This window comes from Salmo salar, chromosome 06 (genome assembly GCF_965601325.2).
Source record: "Salmo salar chromosome 06, fSalSal1, whole genome shotgun sequence".
NCBI lineage: Eukaryota > Metazoa > Chordata > Actinopteri > Salmoniformes > Salmonidae > Salmo > Salmo salar.
This window is the reverse complement of record NC_138296.1, coordinates 13,580,299-13,599,258: the sequence shown is the minus strand read 5'-3', so window position 1 is coordinate 13,599,258 and position 18,960 is coordinate 13,580,299. Positions and strand designations below refer to the sequence as shown.

The following is an 18,960-nucleotide window of genomic DNA, read 5'->3' as shown; positions in this document are numbered from 1 at the left end:
TATATCCATATACAGTCTGGTATCTATAGTGTGTGTGGGAGAAGTTACAGTATATCCATATACAGTCTGGTATCTATAGTGTGTGTAGGTTGTGTAGTAGAAGTTACAGTATATCCATATACAGTCTGGTATCTATAGTGTGTGTAGGAGAAGTTACAGTATATCCATATACAGTCTGGTATCTATAGTGTGTGTGGGAGAAGTTACAGTATATCCATATACAGTCTGGTATCTATAGTGTGTGTAGGAGAAGTTACAGTATATGCATATACAGTCTAGTATCTATAGTGTGTGTAGGAGAAGTTACAGTATATCCATATACAGTCTAGTATCTATAGTGTGTGTAGGAGAAGTTACAGTATATCCATATACAGTCTGGTATCTATAGTGTGTGTAGGAGAAGTTACAGTATATCCATATACAGTCTGGTATCTATAGTGTGTGTAGGAGAAGTTACAGTATATCCATATACAGTCTGGTATCTATAGTGTGTGTAGGTTGTGTAGGAGAAGTTACAGTATATCCATATACAGTCTGGTATCTATAGTGTGTGTGGGAGAAGTTACAGTATATCCATATACAGTCTGGTATCTATTGTGTGTGTAGGAGAAGTTACAGTATATCCATATACAGTCTGGTATCTATAGTGTGTGTAGGTTGTGTAGGAGAAGCTACAGTATATCCATATACAGTCTGGTATCTATAGTGTGTGTGTAGGAGAAGCTACAGTATATCCATATACAGTCTGGTATCTATAGTGTGTGTGGGAGAAGTTACAGTATATCCATATACAGTCTGGTATCTATAGTGTGTGTAGGAGAAGTTACAGTATATCCATATACAGTCTGGTATCTATAGTGTGTGTAGGAGAAGTTACAGGATATCCATATACAGTCTGGTATCTATAGTGTGTGTAGGAGAAGTTACAGTATATCCATATACAGTCTGGTATCTATAGTGTGTGTAGGAGAAGTTACAGTATATCCATATACAGTCTGGTATCTATAGTGTATGTAGGTTGTGTAGGAGAAGTTACAGTATATCCATATACAGTCTGGTATCTATAGTGTGTCTGGGAGAAGTTACAGTATATCCATATACAGTCTGGTATCTATAGTGTGTGTAGGTTGTGTAGTAGAAGTTACAGTATATCCATATACAGTCTGGTATCTATAGTGTGTGTGGGAGAAGTTACAGTATATCCATATACAGTCTGGTATCTATAGTGTGTGTGGGAGAAGTTACAGTATATCCATATACAGTCTGGTATCTATAGTGTGTGTGGGAGAAGTTACAGTATATCCATATACAGTCTGGTATCTATAGTGTGTGTGGGAGAAGTTACAGTATATCCATATACAGTCTGGTATCTATAGTGTGTGTAGGAGAAGTTACAGTATATCCATATACAGTCTGGTATCTATAGTGTGTGTAGTTGTTAGGAGAAGTTACAGTATATCCATATACAGTCTGGTATCTATAGTGTGTGTAGGAGAAGTTACAGTATATCCATATACAGTCTGGTATCTATAGTGTGTGTAGGTTGTGTAGGAGAAGTTACAGTATATCCATATACAGTCTGGTATCTATAGTGTGTGTGTGGAGAAGTTACAGTATATCCATATACAGTCTGGTATCTATGTGTGTGTGGAGAAGTTACAGTATATCCATATACAGTCTGGTATCTATAGTGTGTGTAGGTTGTGTAGGAGAAGCTACAGTATATCCATATACAGTCTGGTATCTATAGTGTGTGTGTAGGAGAAGTTACAGTATATCCATATACAGTCTGGTATCTATAGTGTGTGTGGGAGAAGTTACAGTATATCCATATACAGTCTGGTATCTATAGTGTGTGTAGGAGAAGTTACAGTATATCCATATACAGTCTGGTATCTATAGTGTGTGTAGGAGAAGTTACAGTATATCCATATACAGTCTGGTATCTATAGTGTGTGTAGGAGAAGTTACAGTATATCCATATACAGTCTGGTATCTATAGTGTGTGTAGGAGAAGTTACAGTATATCCATATACAGTCTGGTATCTATAGTGTATGTAGGTTGTGTAGGAGAAGTTACAGTATATCCATATACAGTCTGGTATCTATAGTGTGTCTGGGAGAAGTTACAGTATATCCATATACAGTCTGGTATCTATAGTGTGTGTAGGTTGTGTAGTAGAAGTTACAGTATATCCATATACAGTCTGGTATCTATAGTGTGTGTGGGAGAAGTTACAGTATATCCATATACAGTCTGGTATCTATAGTGTGTGTGGGAGAAGTTACAGTATATCCATATACAGTCTGGTATCTATAGTGTGTGTGGGAGAAGTTACAGTATATCCATATACAGTCTGGTATCTATAGTGTGTGTGGGAGAAGTTACAGTATATCCATATACAGTCTGGTATCTATAGTGTGTGTAGGAGAAGTTACAGTATATCCATATACAGTCTGGTATCTATAGTGTGTGTAGGTTGTGTAGGAGAAGTTACAGTATATCCATATACAGTCTGGTATCTATAGTGTGTGTAGGTTGTGTGGAGAAGTTACAGTATATCCATATACAGTCTGGTATCTATAGTGTGTGTAGGAGAAGTTACAGTATATCCATATACAGTCTGGTATCTATAGTGTGTGTAGGTTGTGTAGGAGAAGCTACAGTATATCCATATACAGTCTGGTATCTATAGTGTGTGTGTAGGAGAAGTTACAGTATATCCATATACAGTCTGGTATCTATAGTGTGTGTGGGAGAAGTTACAGTATATCCATATACAGTCTGGTATCTATAGTGTGTGTAGGAGAAGTTACAGTATATCCATATACAGTCTGGTATATATAGTGTGTGTAGGAGAAGTTACAGTATATCCATATACAGTCTGGTATCTATAGTGTGTGTTGGAGAAGTTACAGTATATCCATATACAGTCTGGTATCTATAGTGTGTGTAGGTTGTGTAGGAGAAGTTACAGTATATCCATATACAGTCTGGTATCTCTAGTGTGTGTAGGTTGTGTGGGAGAAGTTACAGTATATCCATATACAGTCTGGTATCTATAGTGTGTGTAGGTTGTGTAGGAGAAGTTACAGTATATCCATATACAGTCTGGTATCTATAGTGTGTGTAGGAGAAGTTACAGTATATCCATATACAGTCTGGTATCTATAGTGTGTGTAGGAGAAGTTACAGTATATCCATATACAGTCTGGTATCTATAGTGTGTGTAGGAGAAGTTACAGTATATCCATATACAGTCTGGTATCTATAGTGTGTGTAGGTTGTGTAGGAGAAGTTACAGTATATCCATATACAGTCTGGTATCTATAGTGTGTGTGGGAGAAGTTACAGTATATCCATATACAGTCTGGTATCTATAGTGTGTGTAGGTTGTGTAGTAGAAGTTACAGTATATCCATATACAGTCTGGTATCTATAGTGTGTGTAGGAGAAGTTACAGTATATCCATATACAGTCTGGTATCTATAGTGTGTGTGGGAGAAGTTACAGTATATCCATATACAGTCTGGTATCTATAGTGTGTGTAGGAGAAGTTACAGTATATGCATATACAGTCTAGTATCTATAGTGTGGGTAGGAGAAGTTACAGTATATCCATATACAGTCTAGTATCTATAGTGTGTGTAGGAGAAGTTACAGTATATCCATATACAGTCTGGTATCTATAGTGTGTGTAGGAGAAGTTACAGTATATCCATATACAGTCTGGTATCTATAGTGTGTGTAGGAGAAGTTACAGTATATCCATATACAGTCTGGTATCTATAGTGTATGTAGGTTGTGTAGGAGAAGTTACAGTATATCCATATACAGTCTGGTATCTATAGTGTGTGTGGGAGAAGTTACAGTATATCCATATACAGTCTGGTATCTATTGTGTGTGTAGGAGAAGTTACAGTATATCCATATACAGTCTGGTATCTATAGTGTGTGTAGGTTGTGTAGGAGAAGCTACAGTATATCCATATACAGTCTGGTATCTATAGTGTGTGTGTAGGAGAAGCTACAGTATATCCATATACAGTCTGGTATCTATAGTGTGTGTGGGAGAAGTTACAGTATATCCATATACAGTCTGGTATCTATAGTGTGTGTAGGAGAAGTTACAGTATATCCATATACAGTCTGGTATCTATAGTGTGTGTAGGAGAAGTTACAGGATATCCATATACAGTCTGGTATCTATAGTGTGTGTAGGAGAAGTTACAGTATATCCATATACAGTCTGGTATCTATAGTGTGTGTAGGAGAAGTTACAGTATATCCATATACAGTCTGGTATCTATAGTGTATGTAGGTTGTGTAGGAGAAGTTACAGTATATCCATATACAGTCTGGTATCTATAGTGTGTCTGGGAGAAGTTACAGTATATCCATATACAGTCTGGTATCTATAGTGTGTGTAGGTTGTGTAGTAGAAGTTACAGTATATCCATATACAGTCTGGTATCTATAGTGTGTGTGGGAGAAGTTACAGTATATCCATATACAGTCTGGTATCTATAGTGTGTGTGGGAGAAGTTACAGTATATCCATATACAGTCTGGTATCTATAGTGTGTGTGGGAGAAGTTACAGTATATCCATATACAGTCTGGTATCTATAGTGTGTGTGGGAGAAGTTACAGTATATCCATATACAGTCTGGTATCTATAGTGTGTGTAGGAGAAGTTACAGTATATCCATATACAGTCTGGTATCTATAGTGTGTGTAGGTTGTGTAGGAGAAGTTACAGTATATCCATATACAGTCTGGTATCTATAGTGTGTGTAGGAGAAGTTACAGTATATCCATACACAGTCTGGTATCTATAGTGTGTGTGGGAGAAGTTACAGTATATCCATATACAGTCTGGTATCTATAGTGTGTGTGGGAGAAGTTACAGTATATCCATATACAGTCTGGTATCTATAGTGTGTGTAGGTTGTGTGGGAGAAGTTACAGTATATCCATATACAGTCTGGTATCTATAGTGTGTGTAGGAGAAGTTACAGTATATCCATATACAGTCTGGTATCTATAGTGTGTGTAGGAGAAGTTACAGTATATCCATATACAGTCTGGTATCTATAGTGTGTGTAGGTTGTGTAGGAGAAGTTACAGTATATCCATATACAGTCTGGTATCTATAGTGTGTGTAGGTTGTGTGGGAGAAGTTACAGTATATCCATATACAGTCTGGTATCTATTGTGTGTGTAGGAGAAGTTACAGTATATCCATATACAGTCTGGTATCTATAGTGTGTGTAGGTTGTGTAGGAGAAGCTACAGTATATCCATATACAGTCTGGTATCTATAGTGTGTGTGTAGGAGAAGTTACAGTATATCCATATACAGTCTGGTATCTATAGTGTGTGTGGGAGAAGTTACAGTATATCCATATACAGTCTGGTATCTATAGTGTGTGTAGGAGAAGTTACAGTATATCCATATACAGTCTGGTATCTATAGTGTGTGTAGGAGAAGTTACAGTATATCCATATACAGTCTGGTATCTATAGTGTGTGTAGGAGAAGTTACAGTATATCCATATACAGTCTGGTATCTATAGTGTGTGTAGGAGAAGTTACAGTATATCCATATACAGTCTGGTATCTATAGTGTATGTAGGTTGTGTAGGAGAAGTTACAGTATATCCATATACAGTCTGGTATCTATAGTGTGTCTGGGAGAAGTTACAGTATATCCATATACAGTCTGGTATCTATAGTGTGTGTAGGTTGTGTAGTAGAAGTTACAGAATATCCATATACAGTCTGGTATCTATAGTGTGTGTGGGAGAAGTTACAGTATATCCATATACAGTCTGGTATCTATAGTGTGTGTGGGAGAAGTTACAGTATATCCATATACAGTCTGGTATCTATAGTGTGTGTGGGAGAAGTTACAGTATATCCATATACAGTCTGGTATCTATAGTGTGTGTGGGAGAAGTTACAGTATATCCATATACAGTCTGGTATCTATAGTGTGTGTAGGAGAAGTTACAGTATATCCATATACAGTCTGGTATCTATAGTGTGTGTAGGTTGTGTTGGAGAAGTTACAGTATATCCATATACAGTCTGGTATCTATAGTGTGTGTAGGAGAAGTTACAGTATATCCATATACAGTCTGGTATCTATAGTGTTTGTAGGAGAAGTTACAGTATATCCATATACAGTCTGGTATCTATAGTGTGTGTAGGTTGTGTAGGAGAAGTTACAGTATATCCATTTACAGTCTGGTATCTATAGTGTGTGTAGGTTGTGTAGGAGAAGTTACAGTATATCCATATACAGTCTGGTATCTATAGTGTGTGTAGGAGAAGTTACAGTATATCCATATACAGTCTGGTATCTATAGTGTGTGTAGGTTGTGTAGGAGAAGTTACAGTATATCCATATACAGTCTGGTATCTATAGTGTGTGTAGGAGAAGTTACAGTATATCCATATACAGTCTGGTATCTATAGTGTGTGTGGGAGAAGTTACAGTATATCCATATACAGTCTGGTATCTATAGTGTGTGTGGGAGAAGTTACAGTATATCCATATACAGTCTGGTATCTATAGTGTGTGTAGGAGAAGTTACAGTATATCCATATACAGTCTGGTATCTATAGTGTGTGTAGGTTGTGTAGGAGAAGTTACAGTATATCCATATACAGTCTGGTATCTATAGTGTGTGTAGGAGAAGTTACAGTATATCCATATACAGTCTGGTATCTATAGTGTGTGTGGGAGAAGTTACAGTATATCCATATACAGTCTGGTATCTACAGTGTGTGTGGGAGAAGTTACAGTATATCCATATACAGTCTGGTATCTATAGTGTGTGTAGGTTGTGTGGGAGAAGTTACAGTATATCCATATAACGTCTGGTATCTATAGTGTGTGTAGGTTGTGTAGGAGAAGTTACAGTATATCCATATACAGTCTGGTATCTATAGTGTGTGTAGGTTGTGTGGGAGAAGTTACAGTATATCCATATACAGTCTGGAATCTATTGTGTGTGTAGGAGAAGTTACAGTATATCCATATACAGTCTGGTATCTATAGTGTGTGTAGGTTGTGTAGGAGAAGCTACAGTATATCCATATACAGTCTGGTATCTATAGTGTGTGTGTAGGAGAAGTTACAGTATATCCATATACAGTCTGGTATCTATAGTGTGTGTAGGAGAAGTTACAGTATATCCATATACAGTCTGGTATCTATAGTGTGTGTAGGAGAAGTTACAGTATATCCATATACAGTCTGGTATCTATAGTGTGTGTAGGAGAAGTTACAGTATATCCATATACAGTCTGGTATCTATAGTGTGTGTAGGAGAATTTACAGTATATCCATATACAGTCTGGTATCTATAGTGTGTGTAGGAGAAGTTACAGTATATCCATATACAGTCTGGTATCTATAGTGTATGTAGGTTGTGTAGGAGAAGTTACAGTATATCCATATACAGTCTGGTATCTATAGTGTGTCTGGGAGAAGTTACAGTATATCCATATACAGTCTGGTATCTATAGTGTGTGTAGGTTGTGTAGTATAAGTTACAGTATATCCATATACAGTCTGGTATCTATAGTGTGTGTGGGAGAAGTTACAGTATATCCATATACAGTCTGGTATCTATAGTGTGTGTGGGAGAAGTTACAGTATATCCATATACAGTCTGGTATCTATAGTGTGTGTGGGAGAAGTTACAGTATATCCATATACAGTCTGGTATCTATAGTGTGTGTGGGAGAAGTTACAGTATATCCATATACAGTCTGGTATCTATAGTGTGTGTAGGAGAAGTTACAGTATATCCATATACAGTCTGGTATCTATAGTGTGTGTAGGAGAAGTTACAGTATATCCATATACAGTCTGGTATCTATAGTGTGTGTAGGAGAAGTTACAGTATATCCATATACAGTCTGGTATCTATAGTGTGTGTAGGAGAAGTTACAGTATATCCATATACAGTCTGGTATCTATAGTGTGTGTAGGTTGTGTAGGAGAAGTTACAGTATATCCATATACAGTCTGGTATCTATAGTGTGTGTGGGAGAAGTTACAGTATATCCATACACAGTCTGGTATCTATAGTGTGTGTAGGTTGTGTAGGAGAAGTTACAGTATATCCATATACAGTCTGGTATCTATAGTGTGTGTAGGAGAAGTTACAGTATATCCATATACAGTCTGGTATCTATAGTGTGTGTAGGTTGTGTTGGAGAAGTTACAGTATATCCATATACAGTCTGGTATCTATAGTGTGTGTGGGAGAAGTTACAGTATATCCATATACAGTCTGGTATCTATAGTGTGTGTAGGTTGTGTAGTAGAAGTTACAGTATATCCATATACAGTCTGGTATCTATAGTGTGTGTAGGAGAAGTTACAGTATATCCATATACAGTCTGGTATCTATAGTGTGTGTAGGTTGTGTAGGAGAAGTTACAGTATATCCATATACAGTCTGGTATCTATAGTGTGTGTGGGAGAAGTTACAGTATATCCATATACAGTCTGGTATCTATAGTGTGTGTAGGTTGTGTAGTAGAAGTTACAGTATATCCATATACAGTCTGGTATCTATAGTGTGTGTAGGAGAAGTTACAGTATATCCATATACAGTCTGGTATCTATAGTGTGTGTAGGTTGTGTAGGAGAAGTTACAGTATATCCATATACAGTCTGGTATCTATAGTGTGTGTGGGAGAAGTTACAGTATATCCATATACAGTCTGGTATCTATAGTGTGTGTAGGTTGTGTAGTAGAAGTTACAGTATATCCATATACAGTCTGGTATCTATAGTGTGTGTAGGTTGTGTAGGAGAAGTTACAGTATATCCATATACAGTCTGGTATCTATAGTGTGTGTAGGAGAAGTTACAGTATATCCATATACAGTCTGGTATCTATAGTGTGTGTGGGAGAAGTTACAGTATATCCATATACAGTCTGGTATCTATAGTGTGTGTGGGAGAAGTTACAGTATATCCATATACAGTCTGGTATCTATAGTGTGTGTAGGAGAAGTTACAGTATATCCATATACAGTCTGGTATCTATAGTGTGTGTAGGTTGTGTAGGAGAAGTTACAGTATATCCATATACAGTCTGGTATCTATAGTGTGTGTAGGAGAAGTTACAGTATATCCATATACAGTCTGGTATCTATAGTGTGTGTGGGAGAAGTTACAGTATATCCATATACAGTCTGGTATCTACAGTGTGTGTGGGAGAAGTTACAGTATATCCATATACAGTCTGGTATCTATAGTGTGTGTAGGTTGTGTGGGAGAAGTTACAGTATATCCATATAACGTCTGGTATCTATAGTGTGTGTAGGTTGTGTAGGAGAAGTTACAGTATATCCATATACAGTCTGGTATCTATAGTGTGTGTAGGTTGTGTGGGAGAAGTTACAGTATATCCATATACAGTCTGGAATCTATTGTGTGTGTAGGAGAAGTTACAGTATATCCATATACAGTCTGGTATCTATAGTGTGTGTAGGTTGTGTAGGAGAAGCTACAGTATATCCATATACAGTCTGGTATCTATAGTGTGTGTGTAGGAGAAGTTACAGTATATCCATATACAGTCTGGTATCTATAGTGTGTGTAGGAGAAGTTACAGTATATCCATATACAGTCTGGTATCTATAGTGTGTGTAGGAGAAGTTACAGTATATCCATATACAGTCTGGTATCTATAGTGTATGTAGGTTGTGTAGGAGAAGTTACAGTATATCCATATACAGTCTGGTATCTATAGTGTGTCTGGGAGAAGTTACAGTATATCCATATACAGTCTGGTATCTATAGTGTGTGTAGGTTGTGTAGTATAAGTTACAGTATATCCATATACAGTCTGGTATCTATAGTGTGTGTGGGAGAAGTTACAGTATATCCATATACAGTCTGGTATCTATAGTGTTTGTGGGAGAAGTTACAGTATATCCATATACAGTCTGGTATCTATAGTGTGTGTGGGAGAAGTTACAGTATATCCATATACAGTCTGGTATCTATAGTGTGTGTGGGAGAAGTTACAGTATATCCATATACAGTCTGGTATCTATAGTGTGTGTAGGAGAAGTTACAGTATATCCATATACAGTCTGGTATCTATAGTGTGTGTAGGAGAAGTTACAGTATATCCATATACAGTCTGGTATCTATAGTGTGTGTAGGAGAAGTTACAGTATATCCATATACAGTCTGGTATCTATAGTGTGTGTAGGAGAAGTTACAGTATATCCATATACAGTCTGGTATCTATAGTGTGTGTAGGTTGTGTAGGAGAAGTTACAGTATATCCATTTACAGTCTGGTATCTATAGTGTGTGTGGGAGAAGTTACAGTATATCCATACACAGTCTGGTATCTATAGTGTGTGTAGGTTGTGTAGGAGAAGTTACAGTATATCCATATACAGTCTGGTATCTATAGTGTGTGTAGGAGAAGTTACAGTATATCCATATACAGTCTGGTATCTATAGTGTGTGTAGGTTGTGTTGGAGAAGTTACAGTATATCCATATACAGTCTGGTATCTATAGTGTGTGTGGGAGAAGTTACAGTATATCCATATACAGTCTGGTATCTATAGTGTGTGTAGGTTGTGTAGTAGAAGTTACAGTATATCCATATACAGTCTGGTATCTATAGTGTGTGTAGGAGAAGTTACAGTATATCCATATACAGTCTGGTATCTATAGTGTGTGTAGGTTGTGTAGGAGAAGTTACAGTATATCCATATACAGTCTGGTATCTATAGTGTGTGTGGGAGAAGTTACAGTATATCCATATACAGTCTGGTATCTATAGTGTGTGTAGGTTGTGTAGTAGAAGTTACAGTATATCCATATACAGTCTGGTATCTATAGTGTGTGTAGGAGAAGTTACAGTATATCCATATACAGTCTGGTATCTATAGTGTGTGTAGGTTGTGTAGGAGAAGTTACAGTATATCCATATACAGTCTGGTATCTATAGTGTGTGTGGGAGAAGTTACAGTATATCCATATACAGTCTGGTATCTATAGTGTGTGTAGGTTGTGTAGTAGAAGTTACAGTATATCCATATACAGTCTGGTATCTATAGTGTGTGTAGGAGAAGTTACAGTATATCCATATACAGTCTGGTATCTATAGTGTGTGTGGGAGAAGTTACAGTATATCCATATACAGTCTGGTATCTATAGTGTGTGTAGGAGAAGTTACAGTATATCCATATACAGTCTGGTATCTATAGTGTGTGTAGGTTGTGTAGGAGAAGTTACAGTATATCCATATACAGTCTGGTATCTATAGTGTGTGTAGGAGAAGTTACAGTATATCCATATACAGTCTGGTATCTATAGTGTGTGTGGGAGAAGTTACAGTATATACATATACAGTCTGGTATCTATAGTGTGTGTGGGAGAAGTTACAGTATATCCATATACAGTCTGGTATCTATAGTGTGTGTTGGAGAAGTTACAGTATATCCATATACAGTCTGGTATCTATAGTGTGTGTAGGAGAAGTTACAGTATATCCATATACAGTCTGGTATCTATAGTGTGTGTGGGAGAAGTTACAGTATATACATATACAGTCTGGTATCTATAGTGTGTGTGGGAGAAGTTACAGTATATCCATATACAGTCTGGTATCTATAGTGTGTGTAGGTTGTGTAGGAGAAGTTACAGTATATCCATATACAGTCTGGTATCTATAGTGTGTGTAGGTTGTGTGGGAGAAGTTACAGTATATCCATATACAGTCTGGTATCTATAGTGTGTGTAGGAGAAGTTACAGTATATCCATATACAGTCTGGTATCTATAGTGTGTGTAGGAGAAGTTACAGTATATCCATATACAGTCTGGTATCTATAGTGTGTGTAGGAGAAGTTACAGTATATCCATATACAGTCTGGCATCTATAGTGTGTGTAGGAGAAGTTACAGTATATCCATATACAGTCTGGTATCTATAGTGTGTGTAGGTTGTGTAGGAGAAGTTACAGTATATCCATATACAGTCTGGTATCTATAGTGTGTGTAGGTTGTGTAGGAGAAGTTACAGTATATCCATATACAGTCTGGTATCTATAGTGTGTGTAGGTTGTGTAGGAGAAGTTACAGTATATCCATATACAGTCTGGTATCTATAGTGTGTGTAGGTTGTGTAGGAGAAGTTACAGTATATCCATATACAGTCTGGTATCTATAGTGTGTGTAGGTTGTGTAGGAGAAGTTACAGTATATCCATATACAGTCTGGTATCTATAGTGTGTGTAGGTTGTGTAGGAGAAGTTACAGTATATCCATATACAGTCTGGTATCTATAGTGTGTGTAGGAGAAGTTACAGTATATCCATATACAGTCTGGTATCTATAGTGTGTGTGGGAGAAGTTACAGTATATCCATATACAGTCTGGTATCTATAGTGTGTGTAGGTTGTGTAGGAGAAGTTACAGTATATCCATATACAGTCTGGTATCTATAGTGTGTGTAGGAGAAGTTACAGTATATCCATATACAGTCTGGTATCTATAGTGTGTGTGGGAGAAGTTACAGTATATCCATATACAGTCTGGTATCTATAGTGTGTGTGGGAGAAGTTACAGTATATCCATATACAGTCTGGTATCTATAGTGTGTGTAGGTTGTGTGGGATAAGTTACAGTATATCCATATACAGTCTGGTATCTATAGTGTGTGTAGGTTGTGTAGGAGAAGTTACAGTATATCCATATACAGTCTTGCGTTCAATGGTTCGCCTAGAACAGGGACAGGCTACTTTGATGGGGGTGGGGGCCAAATAAAATATGATGGGGGTGGGGCCCACATAAAATCTGAACTCATCATGAGGGTCCGCAGTGGCTCACTGGACTGCGTACCCACATCCGTACCCACATCTGTCCCCACACATGCAGCAACTTTGTGAGCAAAACATTTTAGCGGCCCCCCTCTTGACAGCAGAGAGAACTTTTAGAGTTAATTTCTTGCAATTCTAGACCTTCCGTCATGGAGCATAGAGACGATTTAGCCAGTTTGTTTACTAACTTCCTGCAATTCTACTCATTTTGCCATGGGGCGGAGAGAAATGTTTGCAGTTTTTAATATATCTGAGTGAGAGTAACTAACAAAATCAATGGGGCTCCCCGGTCGGTAATTCATCCATGATTACTACAACTTTAGATAGCTGGCTTGACTAATTTACCAATCTAAAAAATGTTTAGTTGACATGGCTAATTGAGTGACTGTCAGTGACTGACATAAGGGGAAAAACTGCTGATTCACAACCAAATGTTGTATATTCTACTATTCTACCTCTCAACAGTAAATTGAGAGCCCCGACTGGAGGGGGGCGGATTCTAAAAGTGAAATGATCGATAAGCTTTTGGCAAAGATCCAGTTAGAGAATTAATATTCAAATAGAGGTGTTGTTCATGGGTCATATGTAAGCCTCCACTTTTCATCTTACAAAACCAGTTTAATACCTAATTAATAAGCTGCATCATTAAAAGTGTAATATGTAAATGAGTAGTTTAGTTTCCCCACCGAGGGCCAGAAGTCTCTGGCTACAGGCTGATTTAGTCTACTGTTTACTCAGGAAGCAGAAACAATTTATTCACAGACACACTCGCCTCAAATCCAAGCTTAAATTAAGAGTATCAATTAATTCGTTGTAATTAGGTGTGTATTCTCTACATTTCTTATACAAGACCAACTTTAAAACATTCAGGCTATCCTAACTTCAAGATTGTTATCAACTTTAACTATATAAATGTGCATAAATTAGCATACAATAACTCACCCTCAGTAACTCTTCAAGCTAGAATCACCAAACCAACTTTCACATATTCAAGCTATCCTAACTTCAAATTCTTAAAAACATTGATCAACTATAACTGTATGAATTTGCATAAATGTGCACAAAATAACCCACCAACAGTAAGTTTTGAACCATTCAAGCTATAGGCACCAAACCAACTTTCACATGTACAGGCCATCCTAAATTCAAATTCTTAACTTTGATCAACTAACTATATTAGTTTGCATACATTTGCATAAACTAACCCACCAACAGTAAGTCTTGTACCATTCAAGCTATAGGCACCAAACCAACATTCACATGCTCAGGCTATCAATCAATTGATCATTCACAAGCTAGCGTGCACACCACATTTGTCAGGATATGTACTTCTATAATTATGTTAAAGTTTGTTCTGTCGTCTTCAAAGATATTGTATGCTTCCATGTACTTCATATATTTGACACTGCTCTGACTCCTTTAACCGCTCTGACACCTTTACCCCTCTGACACCTTTACCCCTCTGACACCTTTACCCCTCTGACACCTTTACCCCTCTGATTACATTAAACCTCTTATTTTGTATATAACTGCCTTAATGTTGCTGGACCCCAGGAAGAGTAGCTGCTGTTTTGGCAGGAACTAATGGGGATCCATAATAAACCCCAGGAAGAGTAGCTACTGTCTTGCAGGAACTAATGGGGATCCATAATAAACCCCAGGAAGAGTAGCTGCTGCTTTGGTAGGAACTAATAAAAACAAATACAATTCATAGCTGAATATTAATATTCCCAACACCTACAGAGTAAGAGAAACCTTCCCCAGACATCAACATTACCAGCCCGCTCACCCAGACCCACCACTCACCGCCTGGTGCCCCAGCCCACCACCCATGAAGACAGCCAGTTCTGGGGGGACAGGGAGTGGCTGAGCCCCGGGGATGGGGTCAGAGATGACCAGGTTGGACAGGTTAGACTTGGAGGTGTTCAGGGGGCTGGAGCCCCCCATGGTCAGGGATGCGGTGCCCGTGCTGGACCCGGAGCCCATCTGCTGGGCTAGGAGCATGGCCCGCTCTGGTAGCTTGTTGGGATCTGAACAAGCCTGCTGCCATACTGGGATCTTCTGGGTCAGCAGGTCTTTACCCTGGACAGATAGAGATCAATCAATAAGTCAACACACACCAGATGAGGATATAGACAGTCATTTATTAGTGTAACACATGATAGCTATAACACATGACTATGATTTAGAGATCCACTTCTTTAGATGGAAGCATATAACACATGACTAAGATGTAGAGATCTACTTCTCTAGACGGAAGCTATAACACATGACTAAGATTTAGAGATCTACTTCTCTAGATGGAAGCTATAACACATGACTACGATTTAGAGATCTACTTCTCTAGATGGAAGCTATAACACATGACTAAGATTTAGAGATCTACTTCTCTAGACGGAAGCTATAACACATGACTAAGATTTAGAGATCTACTTCTCTAGACGGAAGCTATAACACATGACTATGATTTAGAGATCTACTTCTCTAGACGGAAGCTATAACACATGACTAAGATTTAGATATCTACTTCTCTAGACGGAAGCTATAACACATGACTAAGATTTAGATATCTACTTCTCTAGACGGAAGCTATAACACATGACTAAGATTTAGAGATCTACTTCTCTAGACGGAAGCTATAACACATGACTAAGATTTAGAGATCTACTTCTCTAGACAGAAGCTATAACACATGACTAAGATTTAGAGATCTACTTCTTTAGATCCTTGTCGTCTTGACTACAACGTCTACCACACCAAGCTCTTCTGATCTAACACACCATCACCTCCAGTCCTCTTTCATGGTAACTTTCACTCTCCCTCCAACATTCCTGTTCTGTTCCTCTCTTATATTCCCTCTCTGGCTGGGTTCCAAATAGCTCTCTATTCCCACCCTAATTTGTATGGGCTCTGGGCAAAACTAGTGCACTATGTAGAGAAAAGGGTGCCATTTAAGAGACAGCCTCTATTCAGCCCCATTCATCCCAGAGAGCAGAGCAGCTTCCCTGTGTGTCCCTGACCTATGGTACAGGGCTGAGTGGGCAGCACTGGAGACAGAGGCTGTGTGTGTGTGTGTGTGTGTGTGTGTGTGTGTGTGTGTGTGTGTGTGTGTGTGTGTGTGTGTGTGTGTGTGTGTGTGTGTGTAGAACCAACCAGGCTGCACCAATGAGTCCCAGGTGACTCAGACCACAATCTAGATGCTTCACTGCGAGAGCTGTACTCTCACTCTCTCGCTCGCCAGTCTCTCTTACTCACTCCGTCTCTCTCTCTGTGCGTCTCTCTCTCTTTCCCCTCTCTCCGAGAGGACTCTTCAGCACAGCCTTTGAACTCTTCCCACACACACCCCCGTGCTGATTAAACCACTGGACTCCATGTTCTAGAAATGGTCTGCAGCAGTGTGTGTGTTTGTATGTACTTGTCGCCACACACACACACGCACCAACCCTTCCTCCTTAGTAATCCCAGGAGCTGCACTAACACCCACCCATCCACCCACACCTGTACAACCTCTTTACATATCCTCCTCTCCATAACAACGTTTCTCAGGAAATACCTTATTATTAATATGCAGCAATGAAATAGACTATGAATATTATATCAACTGGATCTATCATGAAGGCAGAACGTCTCCAAACAGCCTGTCATACATTATGTCCCAAATGGTAACCTATCAAAAGGCCCTGGTCTAAAGTAGTGCACTACATAGAGAATAGGGTGCCATTTGGGATGACACCTTAATCAGTTTTGACAAATAGAGTTGTGATGAGATGACCCCAGGCCAAGGTCACAGAGATTATATATATATATATATACACACATACACACACACACACATCATATTACACATATATCATATTACAGAGAGGTATAGACTTATCATTCAGTTATATGACCATTATAAACAGCAGAAAATATTACTGATTACACCATTGAGACAGATACCAAACCCATGCATTTTACATTGCCACCTGGACAATAAACCTCCCTTCCCCCCCACCACACACACAACCGCCCCACAGACCCAGTTGTGTTAACCCTTACCTTGCCGTGGTAGGCGCTGCTGTTCTTGGCTACAGCACACTGTCTGTCCACCAGGAAACAGTACCTCCTGCGCTCCTCAGACAGAGCAGTCTTGTAGCCCTCTGCTATGAAGGTGTCCAGTTCACTCTGCTTACTACTGATGGTCTCCACAAACTACAGGACCAAACACAGGAGACAAGAGGTTAGACAGTGGCCCTCCAAAACACACCTTTATATGTTAGGTCCAAACACTAAGTCCATTTAAGCTGTGTTGTAAACATCCACTGTGCACCTGTGTGTGTTGATAATGAACTCCGCAATAACAGTGTCAGGTCTGTCTGTGTTGATAATGAACTCCGTAATAACAGTGTCAGGACTGTCTGTGTTGATAATGAACTCCGTAATAACAGTGGCAGGTCTGTCTGTGTTGATAATGAACTCAGTAATAACAGTGTCAGGACTGTCTGTGTGTTGATAATGAACTCCATAATAACAGTGTCAGGACTGTCTGTGTTGATAATGAACTCCGTAATAACAGTGTCAGGACTGTCTGTATGTTGATAATGAACTCAGTAATAACAGTGTCAGGACTGTCTGTGTGTTGATAATGAACTCAGTAATAACAGTGTCAGGACTGTCTGTGTGTTGATAATGAACTCCGTAATAACAGTGTCAGGACTGTCTGTGTGTTGATAATGAACTCAGTAATAACAGTGTCAGGACTGTCTGTGTGTTGATAATGAACTCAGTAATAACAGTGTCAGGACTGTCTGTGTGTTGATAATGAACTCAGTAATAACAGTGTCAGGACTGTCTGCGTGTTGATAATGAACTCCGTAATAACAGTGTCAGGTCTGTGTGTTGATAATGAACTCCGTAATAACAGTGTCAGGTCCGTCTGTGTTGATAATGAACTCCGTAATAACAGTGGCAGGTCTGTCTGTGTTGATAATGAACTCCGTAATAACAGTGTCAGGACTGTCTGCGTGTTGATAATGAACTCCGTAATAACAGTGGCAGGACTGTCTGTGTGTTGATAATGAACTCCGTAATAACAGTGTCAGGTCTGTCTGTGTTGATAATGAACTCCGTAATAACAGTGTCAGGACTGTCTGTGTTGATAATGAACTCCGTAATAACAGTGGCAGGTCTGTCTGTGTTGATAATGAACTCAGTAATAACAGTGTCAGGTCTGTCTGTGTGTTGATAATGAACTCCGTAATAACAGTGTCAGGACTGTCTGTGTTGATAATGAACTCCGTAATAACAGTGTCAGGTCTGACTGTGTTGATAATGAACTCAGTAATAACAGTGTCAGGACTGTCTGTGTGTTGATAATGAACTCCATAATAACAGTGGCAGGTCTGTCTGTGTTGGTAATGAACTCAGTAATAACAGTGTCAGGACTGTCTGTGTGTTGATAATGAACTCCGTAATAACAGTGTCAGGACTGTCTGTGTGTTGATAATGAACTCAGTAATAACAGTGTCAGGACTGTCTGTGTGTTGATAATGAACTCAGTAATAACAGTGTCAGGTCTGTCTGTGTTGATAATGAACTCCGTAATAACAGTGTCAGGTCTGTGTGTTGATAATGAACTCCGTAATAACAGTGGCAGGTCTGTCTGTGTTGATAATGAACTCCGTAATAACAGTGTCAGGACTGTATGTGTTGAAAATGAACTCCGTAATAACAGTGGCAGGTCTGTCTGTGTTGATAATGAACTCAGTAATAACAGTGTCAGGACTGTCTGTGTGTTGATAATGAACTCCATAATAACAGTGGCAGGTCTGTCTGTGTTGATAATGAACTCAGTAATAACAGTGTCAGGACTGTCTGTGTGTTGATAATTAACTCCGTAATAACAGTGTCAGGACTGTCTGTGTGTTGATAATGAACTCCGTAATAACAGTGGCAGGACTGTCTGTGTGTTGATAATGAACTCCGTAATAACAGTGTCAGGACTGTCTGTGTGTTGATAATGAACTCAGTAATAACAGTGTCAGGACTGTCTGTGTGTTGATAATGAACTCCGTAATAACAGTGGCAGGACTGTCTGTGTG

The 18,960-nt window shown here is 38.7% G+C and overlaps 1 protein-coding gene across 4 annotated transcripts in view; it reads right to left on the bottom strand.

Annotated features, from left to right (window-relative positions):
• LOC106606286 (BAR/IMD domain-containing adapter protein 2) overlaps positions 1-18,960 on the bottom strand; it is a 263,933-nt gene that overhangs the window by 129,047 nt on the left and 115,926 nt on the right. For all 4 annotated transcript variants that reach the window (XM_014202430.3, XM_014202428.3, XM_082976331.1 and 1 more), the window contains 2 exons: positions 16,919-17,071; positions 14,684-14,959 (listed from right to left, as the gene is read on the bottom strand). In XM_014202430.3, coding sequence (XP_014057905.1) covers positions 14,684-14,959; positions 16,919-17,071 — 429 coding nt within the window. The remainder of the gene's footprint in view (positions 1-14,683; positions 14,960-16,918; positions 17,072-18,960) is intronic.